The following is a 16,186-nucleotide window of genomic DNA, read 5'->3' on the forward strand; positions in this document are numbered from 1 at the left end:
ATTAGAGGAAGGTTTAGGGGAGATGTCAAGGGTAGGTTCTTTACGCAGAGTAGTGGGTGCATGGAATACACTGCCAGAGCTGATAGTAGAGTCAGATACGTTAGGGACATTTAAGCAATTCTTGGATAAGCAAATGGATGATAGCAAAATGAAGGGTATTAGGTTAGTTTGATCTTAGAGGAGGATAAAAAGTCGGCACAACATCGAGGGCCGAAGGGCCTGAACTGTGCTGTGCTGTTCTCTGTTCTATGCCATCACTTTTCCATATTCACATTATGTCCAACTGCACTTCAGTCAGGTCAGCATCTATTAAATATGTGATATATTTGATCTTTTCCTTCTCAGGTCAATTCTAATTTTATTGTACAAGAATTTCTTGAATTTAATTAAAATCATAAAGTGTTGCCATTACACTTCAAATCTCATCTGAATTGCATTCAAAAAAGCAACTGATGAAATGTGTAGGTCACAAGAAATTCTATTGAAAAAGTGGAATCCAGGAGTAGTTAGGTCTGCTTTCAAACAAATTACCCATTTTTGTTCCTTTACCATACCAGTCATCAGAGAAAGACCATGTGGCACTAAACTGCATAGTGAACCAGGATCGTTGAAAAGCAGGCAAACAAGAGCTCAACTTTCCATTGGCCAATCTAAAACGTTGTGTTGTGTGTGTGACTGGATCAGGTTTGTTTCTTGTATTCATAAGTAAGTCCATTGGTCAGAAATGACATCATCCAAGCACACGTGTATAATAAAATACTCTATGAATCCTGTTTGGCAGGGGCTGTCAGGCAATTAATCAATTAATCCACCTTGTACTTAAAAAATATCAAGGTGCTGAGCCTCCCTGTCATTCAGATTTTTGTTGACACTGGAGAAACCTAGCACCTTCATTAAACTGAAGACTTAGTAGGTTCAGGAGCTAAGTGTCTAAAGAGTTGTAGAGCTATTGGGATAGTGATGTCTATGATGATAATAACAGGTCTGTTCTAGAGACAAAGGGAGAAGCAACAGTGTGTATCAGAATGACAGCCACTTACCTTGCCGTGCAGAATGTATTCCTGTATAAATAAAAGGAGTTTTGCAGAAACCTACCAGAGTTAGTCCATCGTTACCTCCAGAGAGAGACAGAGAGAGAGAGAGAGAGAGAGAGAGACAGACAAGTCACAGTTACCCAAAGAGACATCTAAACAATATACAAAAGTGGAACTAAATGTTGGTGAGGTGCAGTCAATCATTGAAGAGTGGGTCAATGGGTTGTACAGGGGAAAGGGCATTGGGTAAGGGTGGGGATTAAGTGGGCTGAGATCCTGCAGCAGGATGAAGAATCCTTGTAGAGGGTTAGGGAAGGTGTGGGATTGGATGCCTCAGGTATAGAAGTGGGAGATGGGAGATATATATAATACAATGTTCTTTTATTGTCTCGTGTGCTCCATTGTACCTGGGAGCCAATACCTCCCTCCAGGAACCATGCACCTGCCTGAGAAGCCTCCTAAAAAAGGTAGCCCTCTAACAGGATTTCCCCTAATGCTTACAGTTTCACCACAAAGCTTCCAATCTCTGTTCCACACTGGCTTCCAGGCTTTAAATTTTGACTCCCTTCTTCTCTCTGAGCTATCTGCTGTGAGCAGTGAGCCATGGAGAACCGCATGGGCAGCAAGCCTGGGTACAGCACGTGGGGAAACTGCCCCAGAGCATGGAGTGGGGAAACAGCCCCGGAGCAGGGGGTGGGGAAACAGCCCCGGAGCAGGGGGTGGGGAAACAGCCCCGGGTGGGGAAACAGTCGTGGACCAGCGAGTGGGGAAACATCCCCGGAACAGCGAATGGGGTAACAGCCCCGGAACAGCAAATGGGGAAAGAGCCCAGTATGGGAGAGGCAGTCCTGGCACTTACCTGGGAGCAGCTGAGTGATGGTACGGAATGGGCTGGGGTCTGGCACTGGCAATCAGACTATGAGTGGAGGCCCTGCGCTGAGCTGTCACATTGTAATGTCTATTTGAAATTTCCTACCTTTCTGTAGTGTCAACCCTTTAATGATGTTCTATTTTTAATTTATTATTCAACTCTGTAAGTAATGCAACTATTTTTTATGCCTTTACTGTATCAAAGAAAGGTACCTAAGTAATTGTACTTTAGATGTCGCCAGAAGGCAGACATTGTAAAAGACTATGATGGAGTACATGTGACAATAAAAAGGATATTGTATTGTATTGTACCACCTCTATATCTGAGACATCCAATCACACACCTTCCCTAACCCCCTACAAGGATTCTTCATCCTGCTGCAGGATCTCTGCCCACCTAATCCCCACCCTTACCCAATGCCCTTTCCCCTGTCCAACCCATTGACCCACTCTTCAATGATTGACTGCACCTCACCAATGTTTAACCTCCCCCTCCCTTCTCAGGTAATTGCAAGGACTGTTGCTAAATTTATCTTTGCTACCTGTTAAACTTTTTTCCCAACATCTCTGTACTCTACAGTGAGCTGACTAAGCTGTGATAATTACTGAGATCAAATGATTCATTTGCTCTTTGAGAAGTGTCAAAAAATCATAATTGCAGCCACTTTTTGTACTATTTCATAGTCACCAATTAAATAGAATTCTTACAGATCACACTTTTCCAAATGTGCATTCTTGTGATTTTGTCAGCAATTTTCTTAACTTTATTGACCATGTTTTTTGCTAGTGACTGAGAGTGATCTCGTTCAGCTCTCAACCTGCACACAGTTATGAGCCAGTCTGAAAACAGCATGAAAACACTGTACTACCTCACATCATTCACATTCTCTCCAGATCTGTACTTTCGTTGGAAATGTGAAAACAGCATATCGTGAAATACCTTTCAATGATGAAGCAATTTTCACATGCTTAGCCAATACACGCTGAGTAATTTATTAATTCACTAACTGGGATGAAGATATTACCTCAAAACGTGGTCACTGCTGTCCTGCAAGTTTTTCAACAAAACTTTCAGCCTTCACTCCAGACATCAGTCTGCAGAACCATACACATTTCCATTTAGGAATTTTGCAACCATGAGAGGTGTTACATATTTGTGGATAGATTCCAATCAAAGTTTGGTAAGGTATTCCAAAGCCTAGCATAACAGCAAGCTAATAATAATTACTTCAAAAATGAAGCCTTTTGATGATATAAATTGCAACACTTACAAGACACCAATGTTTAGCTCTGCTGACAATCCCAGTATATCAATATTGATTATTGATATCCATCAGCTTTCAGCTGAACTCTGCCATGAAGTACTTCCTCCAATATAGGACTATGTTCAGAAAGAATTGTTCACCCACTAAGTGTCAGGCTTAATTGTTCGCAGTTTTAAGTTTTGGTACATACTGTAACCTTACCAATTGCTCTTGTGCTTGTTTTAGAAAATTAGGCTCTTAAAAGAGCCTTTAAAAGGGAGTTCACCTTTGAATCTGCAGTGCATTAATGGCCCTCCACCTACAGATTCAATCTGGGCGTCCTTTATGACAGGTTCCTCTAGGCATACTGTTTGTAGGCTAAAAATGTCGAACTAGCCTCCACTTTAATCATCTTAATTTTCACATGGGAAAGAGGTTCCTATCTGGGCCTCAAGAAAACTCTCACAAGACTCATCAGTCCCTGAAACTTCTGTGAAGTTAAGAGGATCAAACTCACTCCCCCACCAACCCCCACCATTTCCTCAATTACCCATTTTCAAGCACAAGTTTAGTGCCCAATTGTCACCATACCTGGCTGTGCTTCTTTTTGCAAAAAAGCAGGAACAAGAAGTAAAAATCTGGAGCAAAACCCTAGTTAATTCCTCTTACCTGGCTCTTGTGTATTGCCCGAGATGAAATCTAATGTAGTGGGTTAGTAGTTGAACTTGACACCTTCCTAATATACAGTCCCCTCCAAACCATAGACTATCTTGACTCAGAACTGTATTGCCATTCCTTCAATCAAAATCCTGGAACTTCTTCGCTACCATAATGTGGCATAACTATATCATATGAAGTTAAAAATCACACGACACCAGGTTTGTAGTTCAACAGGTCTAATTGGAAGCACTAGCTTTTGGAGCACTGCTCCTTCATCAGGTGGCTGTGGAGTATACTCCACAACCACCTGATGAAGGAGCAGCGCTCCAAAAGCTAGTGCTTCCAATTAAACCTGTTGGACTACGACCTGGTGTTGTGTGCTTTTAAACTTTGTACACCCCAGTCCAACATTGGCATCTCCAAATTGTGACTATATTGTACGGACTGCAACAGTTCAGAAAGACAGCTTACCACCATCTTCTCGAGGGCAATTAGTGATGGAAAACAAACTTTTGTCTAACTAGCAGTGCCCACATTCAATGAACACATTTTTAAGACAATAGCACTTGAAACATTACAATTAGTCCATTAGAAATTCCATCTCATCATAGTAGATAATATTATTTAGCTTGATGTTACAAAGTTACAGAAGTAGACACGTTACAAAATGTCACTTATCAATCTTGAGAGCTCAATAGAAAGAATCCTCTTTCAATAAAATGTTAAGAAGTTAAAACCCTCCGTACGAAGAATGTCTTGATTCACAAAAGGACTGAAAGCAACTGCAAACAGAAGGATTGTGAGCATTGTAGTGAGCAAATACAGATCTAAAGAGGCTATCGGCGGCTATCAAAAACCCAGCATGAATATTTCCAATTGTTTCTTTTGCAACCAAATAAATTGATTTGTTTCTGAAGGGGAGAATCTAGTGCTGGAATGGAACAGGGAGAAATTGGAAGGACAGGGAGAAGATAAAGTGAAGGCTAGGCTTGGGGTCCATTGCTTATCTGAGGAGAGAATCAGGAACTGGACCAGACACACATCAGAGCATTAAAGAAATGAAAATGAAAATAAGTAGCTGGTGTCAATGCAGCATATCCACGAGGCTTACAGCTTTATGCATTGCACGTTAATGAATATGGTTACCCTGTAGTTTAGGACTGTGCAGAGAAAGGGCACAGTTGTGTCCTGAGTGAAAGAAGGAATCCCACTCTCAAACCAATATTCACCCTGAATTCTGACAAAAGTGGATTTTCATTGTGATCCACATAAATTGGAATCAAAGAATGGCAGACTCTGTAACTAAACAACTAGATCCCTTTAAAGGAGACATCATTCAGGCACAATAAAGGCATATTAAGGGAAAAGTAGTCCAAATCAATGCAGAGTTTCCTTGTGACAAATAAGATAGAAAGTAAGGTGAAGATAAAGAAGTGTGTTATGTCAAAATTCGGATGGATAATCGAGCCAAGACTCAGGCTGAGTGTAGATGTTTTAGAAGGGAAGTTAAAAAAAAAACTATAGAAGCAAAGAAACAGTATAATAAAAGAGGGGCAGCTAAATAAAGGGGAATTCAGAATTCTCTCTGGGTATATAATTAGGAAAACATGGTTAAAAAAAGCAGCAGGGCCAGTTTGGAAACAAAAAAGAGATTTACAAATGGCAGCAAGGGGTACAGCTCAGGTATTAACTTTTTATCTATCCTTACCAAGGAAGAAGCTCTGCAGATCATGCTAAAATTGGAGGTGGTATTGGGTGTACTACCTGTAAAGTTGATAAGGCACCAGGTCTAGCTAAAATGCATCTCTGGATACTGAGGGAAGTGACAGCAGGAATTGCAGAGGCCACAATTTTCCAATCATACTTAGATTCTGCAGGTGGTGCCAGAGGACTGGAAAATTGCAAATGTTACACCTTTCTTCAGACTGGGTATAAAGATAAGTCAAGGGATTATAGGGCAGTCAGTTTGACTTCAGTGGTGAAGAAGCTATCGTTTGAGACAAAATCAATAGTAAATTTGGCAGATAGGGATGAATATAAGAAAGCCAATATGGATTTGTGGGAGAGAAATAGTGGCTAGCTAATTTACTTGTGATTTTGGGGAGATAAGAGAGATGTTTGATGATGTCAGCTTTTCAGTAAGTGCTGTACAACAGATCTCTGAGGAAAGTTAGAAATCATGGAATAAAAGGGATAGGAGCAACACAAATGGGAAATTAGCTGAGTGCCAGGAAACAGAAAGTTGTTTTCTTGGGTACTTTTGGACTCTAGGAAGGTTTATAGTTGAGTTGCCTAGGACTCCTGGTTCCTGATTTAAGACCTTGATCAGAATGTAGAGCACAATTTCAAAACTTGCAGCTGATAGAAAACTTGACAGTCTTTTTAACCATGAAGAGGATAGTGTAGAACATCAAAAAGACATACACAGGTTGGGGAATGGGTACATAAATGGCAGATGAAACTTAATACAGAGAAGTTTGAAGTAAGTCATTGTGGTCATATGAATATGAAAAGACAAACTAAGGTAAAGTCTACAAATCTAAAGAGGGTGCAGGAGCAGATGGTCCTGACAGCTTATGTGCAGGAATTATTGAAGCTGACAGGACAAGTTAAGAAAGTTAATAAAGCATTCAACATCCTTGGTTTTGTTAATACAGGTATAGAGTTGAAATGCAAGGAAGCTATGCTAAACCTGCATATGCTGAAATATTGTGTCCAGTTCTGGGTGATATATTTAGGAATGATGTGAAGGCATTAAAGAGGGTTTCATAATAACGGTTCCAGGGGTGAGGAATTTCATTTACAGAAATAAATGGAAAAATTGGGACTGTTCTTCTTGGGGAAGAAAAATTTCAGAGAAGACTTTATAGTGGTTAAAAATCATGAGTTTGGACAGAATCAGAAGAAACCGTTCCCACTGGAATATATCAAGAAGCAGATGGCACAAACTTGTTTTTAAAAACTGGCAAAAGAACCAATGGGAGAAAGCTTTCTCACACAGCATGTGTTTAGGTTCTGAAATACATTGCTTGAGAACATGGTAGGGGAAGATCCAATCATGGCTTTCAACAGGGAACTGGATTATTATCTGTGAAGGAAGAAAATGCAGGGTTATGGGGAGAATACAGGAACAGTGACATTACTGAACCACTTCTTTAGAGAACAACACAGATACAAATGTCCTCCTTCTGTGCTGAAAGTGTTCCGTGATTCTGTAATCCTGTTTTAAAGCCCAGTGGAGTTCTGTGAAACAGGCTTAACTGGATAAATGACGTTAACAATCCAAATTGTAGAATGTGCAAATAAGGCATTAAAATTACATTGTGCATAAGTCTCTTCAGGACGATGAATAGGTCATCCAGCATTCTCTTCATTCTCTCCAAAAATGAAATAAGGTGCCACTTCTACATTGCGACGAAGTCTGTTTAGGAAAGAGAGATTAGACAGGTAACACTTTCTGGCTTTTTATGTATCCTTTATAAATGCAATAAAGATCTAAATCTCCCAAAATAGATTCTAAGTCTTGTCAACTACTTTTCACTATTTATTTTATGCTTATTCAGTTTGCATCAAGGACACCATATGAGAATACTGATTAACCTGGACAGAGTGGATGTTGGGAAGATGTTTCCACTGGTAGGAGACTCTAAGACCCTAGGACACAGCCTTGGAGTAAAGGGAAGACCTTTTCGAAGGGAGTTAATTTATTTCAGTAACTTCACCTAGCCAGAGATTGGTGAATCTATAGAATTCATTGCCACAGAAGTCTGTGGGAGGCCAGGTCATTGAGTATATTTAAGACTGAGATAGACAAGTTTTTGATTGCCAAGCGGATCAAGGGTTACAGGGTGAAGGCAGGAGAATGGGAATGAGAGATTTATCAGCCATGATTGAATGGAGAAGCAGACTCAATGGGCTGAATGGCCTAACTTCTGCTTATGTCTTATGGCCTTATATGAAAATATTGAGGTAGAATTTCCTCTTTGAGTTCATTTGAAAATTTGATTCAAAATTGTATCCATTTGGTTTCCATTGGCATTCATGGCGTAATCACAACTGTAAAGTCATCCACGTACCAGTGACATATTAAATACAACTGTTTATATTCTCCTATGAAAACATGTATCTTGATGTATTTAGGAGCAGTAATATGGTGCAGCTTGATTTATACAGCTGAGAATTGCTTTTCACCAAAAGGAATCATTTTAAGCAAGAATAACTTGATTTAAAATCAAATGGAAATTATTTTTAAAAACCTTATTGAATTAATCATTAATTGATGTACACCAGTCACTTTCTTAAATACAATTCATCCCAGTAGCACCTGTGTGCCTAAGGAAACAAGCAAGATTTGAGAAGCCTTCCCAAACTGTCAAGATCAATAGAATCTTCTCATTTCGACCTCAAGGCATAGCCACTTTTGTAAATGCGGTCTCATTCAGTTGAACTGAACATTGAAGCAATGTGAAAGGTCAGCAAGAGCCATAATTTTTATGTTGCTCTGATCGATTTAAATGTAATGTGGTGCAAAACTAATAGAACAAAGTGGAAACTCTACTCCAATATATTTGACAGATGAGAGATAATGTAATTTATTTCAGTAACTTCACCTATGACATCAAATAGACACTAGAATTTGAAAAGAACATTATGCTCTCCCTTACAGGGCAGCAAAGAAGCATGATGTGAGCACTATTTATAAAATCTTGCTAACCCATTACAATCAATAGAATCTTGTAATTTTGACTAGACTGAGAGGTGATGATCTAGTGGTATTATTGCTTGACTATTATTCCAGCAAGGCGAAAGTGGGTATTGCAGATATCGGAGATTAGAGTCAAGATTAGAGTAGTGCGGGAAAAGCACAGAAGGTTAGGCAGCATCTGAGTTGCAGGAAAATCAACGTTTCTGGTAAAAGCTTGACGAAGGGCTTTAGTCCAAAACATTGATTTTCCTACTTCTCGGATGCTGCCTGACCTGATGTGCTTTTCCAGCACCACTCTAATCTGTTACTCCAGCAACCCAGGTAAAGCTCTGAGGACCTAGGTTCAAATTCTGTCAATCGTCCAGAGGGTTGGGCTGCTTGGTTTTGTGCTTGAAGTTGCGGGACATTGATCGAGTGTTAAATACTTCCCATCTATCTTTACTTTGGAGAAGGAGGGTTAAAGGACAGAATTTGAGGAGCTGCACTGTGAAGCTCTTGAGCAGACTGATATGGGAAGTATCGGAGATTTTGGCAGATTTAAAAGTGGACAGATCCCCAGGTCTGGATGAGCTGCAATCCAGACTGTTATAGAGGAAGAGGGATGAAAATAGATTCCCTGAATCAAATTTTCAAAATGTCTGTGGCCACAAGAGAGGTTCTAGAGGACTGGAGAACTGCTAATGTGGTTCCACTTTAAAAGAAGGGTGATGAAGGTATAGCAAGAAAGTGTAGGCCAGTGATTCTAACATTCTATCAGTTATTGGGAAAATAGTGAAGGAGAAAATTAATCTACATTTAAAGAGGCAAGGTTTGATCAGAGATAGTTAAATGGCTTTATCAGAGGGATGTTATGCCTAACAATTCTAATGGGCTTTTTCAGAGTTGGCCAAGTGATTTGATGAGGATGGTATAATGATTGTAACAAGGTCAGCCAGATGGATCGCATAGAATATGAGTTCCCTGATTGGTCCAATCAGGGATCTGTGACTAACGGATATAAAGAGGAGTGTGAGAGGTTCTGCTCACTCTGAGGAAGCTGGATCAGTGTTGAGGACTTTCCACATGTAAATAAAGGGTGCCCTGGTGCCAGGATAGCAGCCTCTTTGGAGTTATTTCAGGTGGGGCTGTTGATGTAGTTTATGTGGGTTTGAGCAAGGTCTTTGACAAGATACCACATGGGAAACTGGTAAAGAAGGTAAAATCTCATGGCATCCAGGTTAACTTGGCAAGTTATATCTAAAATTCACTTAATAACAGGCGACAGAGTGTGATGGTGGAAGGCTGTTTGTATGACTGGAGCCACAGGAATCAGTGCTGGGTCCTTTATTGTTTATTCCTAAAATATGTATATAAGAATGTTGGGGATGATAATAAGTGTGTTTGTGATGACACAAAGATTGGCCTAGTCATGCAAAGTGGGAAATAATTTAGTTTACAGGAGAATATGAATAGATTGGTCAGATGGGCAGCTCAGTGGAAAATAAATTTAATAAATATGGGCTGATGCATTTTGGAAAAAAGAACAAGACAAGGGAGCACTCAGTGAATGGCAGGGTACTAGGAAGCACAGAGGGATCTTAGGGTGCTTATCCAGATCCCTGGAAGTGGCAGGATAGGTTAATAGTGTAGTTAAGATGAAACGTAAACTTGCATTTTTCAGTTGTACAGAACTTTGGTTAGGCCACAGCTGGAGTACAGTGTGCAGTTCTGGTTATCGCACAATGGGAAAGATGTGATTGCACTACAGGGGGTGCAGAGGAGACTCACCAGGATGTTGCCTGGGTTGGAGCATTTTAGCGATGAAGAGAGGCTGGATAAGCTTGGGTTGCTTTCTTTAGAGTAGAGAAGGTTGGAGGTGAGAGGCTGATAGGCGTGTTTAAGCTTATGAGGGGCACAGACAAGATGAAAAGAAACCAGCTGCTCCCCTTAGTCAAAGGATCAATATCAAGGGGCATAATTTTAAAATGAAAGGCAGGAGGTTTAGAGAGGATTTGAGGAAAAACCTTTTCACCCAGACGGTGGTGTGATCTGGAATACATTACTTGGGTGGGGAGTTGAGGTGGGAAACCTCACAACCGTTAAAAAGTACTTCAAGGAGTACTTGAAATGTCATAGTATTCAATTCTGTGGGCCTAGTACAGAAATGTATAGGTACTAGTGGAGATAGTAATATATATTTGGTGCTGTAGACTCGATGGACTGAATGGCAACTTCTGTACTTTATGATTTTATTATAACATGTTTTACAGTTGACCATCAAAAAAAATTTAGAATTCTTAATTCTCCCAAATATGGTGCTATTACCCTGCAGGTAAGGATGCTCTGACACATCAATGTGTCTTATTGATGCTGGCTTGCACACTACAATAACTATCATTGGCAAATATCAAAGGAAAAGTCAACATGCTTAAATAAACTGCTGAAAACATCCAGAAAACAAAATTACACCACAAACTTCCTTCTTTTCTCAAATGACAGAGCATTTAGAAATATTTTAACGGTTGTTGAATACTCAAATCTGACAAATGCAAGCAATTAAAAGCCAAATTGAGGTTCCTTTACAACAGAATGATACAACATAACTGATAGCACAAATGCGTCACTAACTGGAAAATATGGAATGAGAATACATCATTTGCCTCCAAGCTGGCTGGAAAGTTACATGAGGCCAGAAAAATGCACAACCTTGTATCTGAAATTAAGTACATACGCAATTGCTCTACAGTGTGATGACAATCACTGTGTAAATAATGGTATCCCTGATTAAACATCATCTCAAAAGCAAAGATCAGATACAGCTGGGATCAACGGAATTAATGCATTAACTTTGCTCCAATTAAACCAATTGAAACGCTTTGTAGAAATCCAGAGTAGATTTTTATATTACATCTGACCATATAGGACTTTGAGGAAAAGATAAATCTCCTGCCTTTCATTTTAAAATAATGCCCCCTTGTTATTGACCCTTTGACTGGGACTGGGGGGGGGGGGGGGGTGGAGGGACACTGCTCTCCGTGCCCACAATGTAAAGAAATATTTAAAATTAAGGTTTGCCAGCAGCCCATACACCTGGAAGGAAATGTTACAGCGTTGTGTGTGGGGTTAGGGGCAACATTAATATTTATCACGATAGGGGTAAAATATGAATTATCGATTCTCAACTGATTTTAATGCTTGAGACCTTCATGGAATAAGATTGTTTCTAACACCGATGTAAAATGGCTGCAATGATCACCTGACCACAGACAGAGGCAAGTTCAGAAAACCAAGGTGGAATAAATGAAAGCAACTCAACTATTTTATCTAAAGACACTGAAACTAGTCAACTGACTCATGCATCAAGAAACTCACATCTCCTGTTTTAGTTTACATTTGTGAGAGAAGTTACATGTTTTGCATAAGGAAAGGTTGCCTGCAACTTCCTGATGAAGGCTTTTGCCCGAAACATCAATTTTACTTCTCCTCGGGTGCTGCCTGAACTGCTCTGCTTTTCCAGCACCACTCTAATCTAGACTTTGCAACTATCCAGCTTGGAGAAACAATGGAGCCAGACTCCAGAATATATAAAAGAAACTGTATTACAGTAGCTGTTTATAGAGCAGCAGCGAGAGAGAGATTCTGGCCACATCTTACCACCATCATTCCCAGAACAGCAGGCTGCATGATGGATATCCTGGAATTCACATTCTTTGTGCCCCCACCATCATTAAAATCTCACTGTACACCCTGTCAAGCACTGACAGTACAGTTCTGCTCTGCAAGTTCGTGCCCCAAAGAAGGCAGACAGGGTGTGATTTCCTCTTACCCCAGGTCTAGCACTGGAGACCATGACACCATACCATGCCAACCTGGTCTGAGGCTGCCACCAGGCTAAAACAGTCATAGCCATCTAGAGGAATGCCAAGTATGGTAGGAAGTAGACATTCTCCATTCCATCTGCAAAAGTGCCACTATCTTCTCTCTAATGCTTCACACTCTCTCCATCTCTGCTCCCGCACCCACCTCCCACCAGGGGTCATGCTCCACCACTCTCAATATTGCCTGCAACACCTTCCCTCAGTTATACTCACCAACTCCAAATCCCTGACACCACTACCCCTGTGTGCCCTCTGTGCTGCCTATTCACTCACTCAGGACACCTGCCCACCTGCACTACAAGTAACAGCTGTGCCAACCACTTTCATCTTTGTAATATGGGTTCCTCTCTCATTCCAGGAGGCGACGAGTCCAAATTCAGGAAGTGTGGCGGACAGCATGGCTTTCTGCTCCTCAGCCCTTATGTGGAGAGTATCCTGACTCTAGCCATCGCTTCAACTATTTCCTAACTCCCGAGACTCCTCTTGACTGGCTGTGCTTGGACCCCCTGAGTGAAGGCCATCTCTCTTGCCTGAGGAAAGCTGAAAACTGTGACAAACCTACTTCCTTTGTGTGTGCACTAAATGGCAAGGCAAGACAGAAGTAATCTCAGTATGGTATCTCTGGCTGAGAGACAATACTCAAAAAGTCAAGGCAATGCAATGCAAGGCAGGGCTGCTGTGCACATCCAGGAAGGTTCAGGGCCAGCGAGCACAATGACAGCAAATGAAGAGGCCAGCTTAGCAGCCTGATCCAATCCATATGTATGTCCCTGAGTACACAATGTTGTTGCTGCAGCATTACAATGACAGTTACTGGTTCATCCCAAGGTTCAGCATTGAAGTGCAAAAAGACCACTAAGTGGGTCGGAGGTGTTCTATAACACAGATATCTTGAATGCCAATATCCTTGAGCCACATGTAGCTGATACATTGAAATGTTGGTGTCTGGTGCCCAACATGGAGATCCTTCAGAGCAGAAGCCCTGTTTAATTTCCATGTTGGTTTGTTCAGTTCAATGTTTAGCTTGTTTGGCTGTTGATGTGAGTTTGACCACTGACGAGGAGCTTAACAAGCAATAATCACCCCAAACAGGCAATTCTCCTCGCTTTTGGTCGAGCACAAAAAAAGATGCAGTGAGATACTCCTGATGTTAAGTGTTGAGAGTGTGGTGCTGGAAAAGCACAGCAGGTCAGGCAGCATCAGAGGAGCAGGAGAATCAACATTTCGAGCAAAAGCCTTTCATCAGCCCTTCATTCTCGATACTGATCTCCAGCATCTGCAGTCCTCATTTTCTCCTCATGTTAAGGTCGGCCTCACCAGACTCCTCATCTGATTCTTCCACAACTTCACCAAAACCCACTTTGCTCAGATCCCTAACAGATATTTTTCCACTAGGTGTAATTTTGGTCTTCTTATTCAAGAAATGTATTGGAGGGGTATCGGAGGAAGTTGCTAGCTTCATATCTGGAATGAGCTGCTTGTCTTTGGAGGAAATATAAACAAGCAGGACTGGGTTCAACTGGAGTCTAGAGGAGAGAGGGATGATTTAATTGAAGTGTACAAGATCCTGAATGGTCTTGAAAAGGTGCATGTGGTTTCTCTCTATTAATGGTGAGTCCAGAACTAGGAGGCACTAGGAATCCCTACCTACTAAGAGTTGTCAATCTATCGAAGACCAGTAGCATTCATGCTCAGCAGCATGGTCTCTAGGTTCAGGGAGGTGCTTAGATGTACATTTGTCCAGTAAGGTGGCGGGGGTGGGGGGGGGAAGGATGCTCCAGCCGGAGCTTGTCCATGTCGCCTATTCCTTTTCTTTGTTTTCTTTCTGGGAATAGCAGCCCAGTGCGGAGTGTGGCAGCAGCCAGTGATCCGACCACATGGAGGCCCACAGTGTTGGTCTGCTGGGGAGAGCCTTTGGAGAGATACTATGATGTTTGTCTTTTTAACTTTGCTTCTTGTTTTTTTTTTCTGACCTATGGTCATACCGTGTGTAGCTAATGCAATTTTTCTTAATTTTCTCTATGCTGTAACTCAGGATTGTACCTAAGTACCTTTGCACTTGAGGTAGCACTGTAAGTGGCGACTAATAAACTTTTTACTATACTCATTTGAGGACTTGTGACAATAAAGCAAATTCAATTCAATTTTATTCAATATAATAAACAAGAGCACCGATGTGGATCTCAGTAGGTAATGCCTGCCCATGATTAGCCCCTTTATTATGCACAGATCTATGGATCCAAATTGACAGTCTGCGCACACCGGTTTGTCACTTTTCTGTCGTGCGTGGAGATGAGGTCATTGTAGTTCAGGCTGGGGAAGGCCCAAAGTGGTCAATACTTGACGATTTTAATGCCTCAGCTGGTGGCACGGCAGAAGGCTTGGACCTCTCCACCTAGAACTTACCTCAAGTGGAGGCAAGAAGGTGACAGCATTCAGGGTGCCACAAACTCACCTACTTGCCTCCAGGACTGAAAGATCACTCCCCTGACAACCTCTGAGGATAAAATCATGTCTTTGTCCAGGAAATCAAGCAAAGTAACCTTATTCTAATTTATATTGAAACGTCAAGAAAATCTAATAACTTTTCAATATTAATATCTTGAAATTAGACTCTTCAAATATCAGTTTATAGACAGTTAATTCAATCGAGCAAAATTCCTTTTTCATTATTAGCACGTTATAAAATTTACTAAAATATCCTAATTGCTTTCAAATATAAAATACAAGGTTTCAGGTTTATTGCTGAGGTGAAAAGCACAAGCCTGTTTTACGGCACCGTTGCTGTATTTGCTTTTCTTGATGCCAAGCATACAAGTTGAATCCAAGACCTAATATTTCTTGGCAAATTCACTACTGGTGGCACTGTAGTTTGAGGCATAAACGTTTAAAAAAAAAGATCTTTGCTTGCCAATAACAATGACTGGGATGACAGTAAAACACAAGTTGGTAAAGTAAGCCAGTGTTTGAAATGTACACCCACACATTACTTGAAATGCACATCTGTGACACATCTCTGTTGATAATCCATATTTTTTTGGTCAACCGGAAACCCATCACCATATACAAGTGTCCAAACCAAACTATTAGTAATGCTGTGTGTTACTACACAAACAAATAACAGGAAATTATAAACTTAGAGCAATCATATCATCTTCTAAAGTACACAAAAATCATGTTTACATATCCTTTTCATTAAATTACGATTGAAATGTTAACTTAGAAATTTACACAACCAGTTCAAGGTTTCTCAAGCTTCTTTACATAAATACATACGTAATTTTAAAGTGATCATTGTAAGATGTTTGAGTATAGGCCAGACCATAAAAATTATAGTGCAGATGTTTAACTGAAACTCGCTCAACTAATCCCAATCTCCTGGCCTTTCTCACATGATTTTATACATTTTCTTATTCAATCTCTTTAAATTACATATTCCATGTACCACAACTACATTACTCCAATTTCATGAAAACCCTATGGAAATTTTTTCTAACAACATTCACTGTCTTTTGTTGGTAATATTTAGCTTCTCCCCCTTGTTATTAATTTGACAATCAGCAGAAATAAGTGTTTGTTGTCTCATACACAGAAATCAGAATCTGCTTTGTCCCTTTTAAAGATGCAAATTCTGGGGAAAATGCCCAGCGAGGTGTGTGTGTGTGTGTGTGTGTGTGTGTGTGGTAAATGTAGCTTTTTCCTGTCAGTGGAAAACTGGTGCGATGGGATCATCCAGCCATTTTTACATCTCACCTAATTTTACTTTCAATTGAGCTCCATTACTTGTCTAGCCAATAACCAACCAGATACCATCAG

The 16,186-nt window shown here is 40.6% G+C and overlaps 1 protein-coding gene across 2 annotated transcripts in view; it reads right to left on the reverse strand.

Annotated features, from left to right (window-relative positions):
* Nucleotides 1–16,186, reverse strand: part of LOC140477394 (uncharacterized) — a 165,720-nt gene that overhangs the window by 77,416 nt on the left and 72,118 nt on the right. The window contains exon 6 of one of the 2 annotated variants that reach the window (XM_072571224.1): nt 7,129–7,229. In XM_072571224.1, coding sequence (XP_072427325.1) covers nt 7,163–7,229 — 67 coding nt within the window. In that variant the 3' untranslated portion in view covers nt 7,129–7,162. Of the gene's footprint in view, nt 1–4,410; nt 7,230–16,186 lie in introns of those variants that run through there. The other variant, XM_072571215.1, reaches the window with a different exon arrangement.

This window comes from Chiloscyllium punctatum, chromosome 1 (genome assembly GCF_047496795.1).
Source record: "Chiloscyllium punctatum isolate Juve2018m chromosome 1, sChiPun1.3, whole genome shotgun sequence".
Lineage (NCBI taxonomy): Eukaryota > Metazoa > Chordata > Chondrichthyes > Orectolobiformes > Hemiscylliidae > Chiloscyllium > Chiloscyllium punctatum.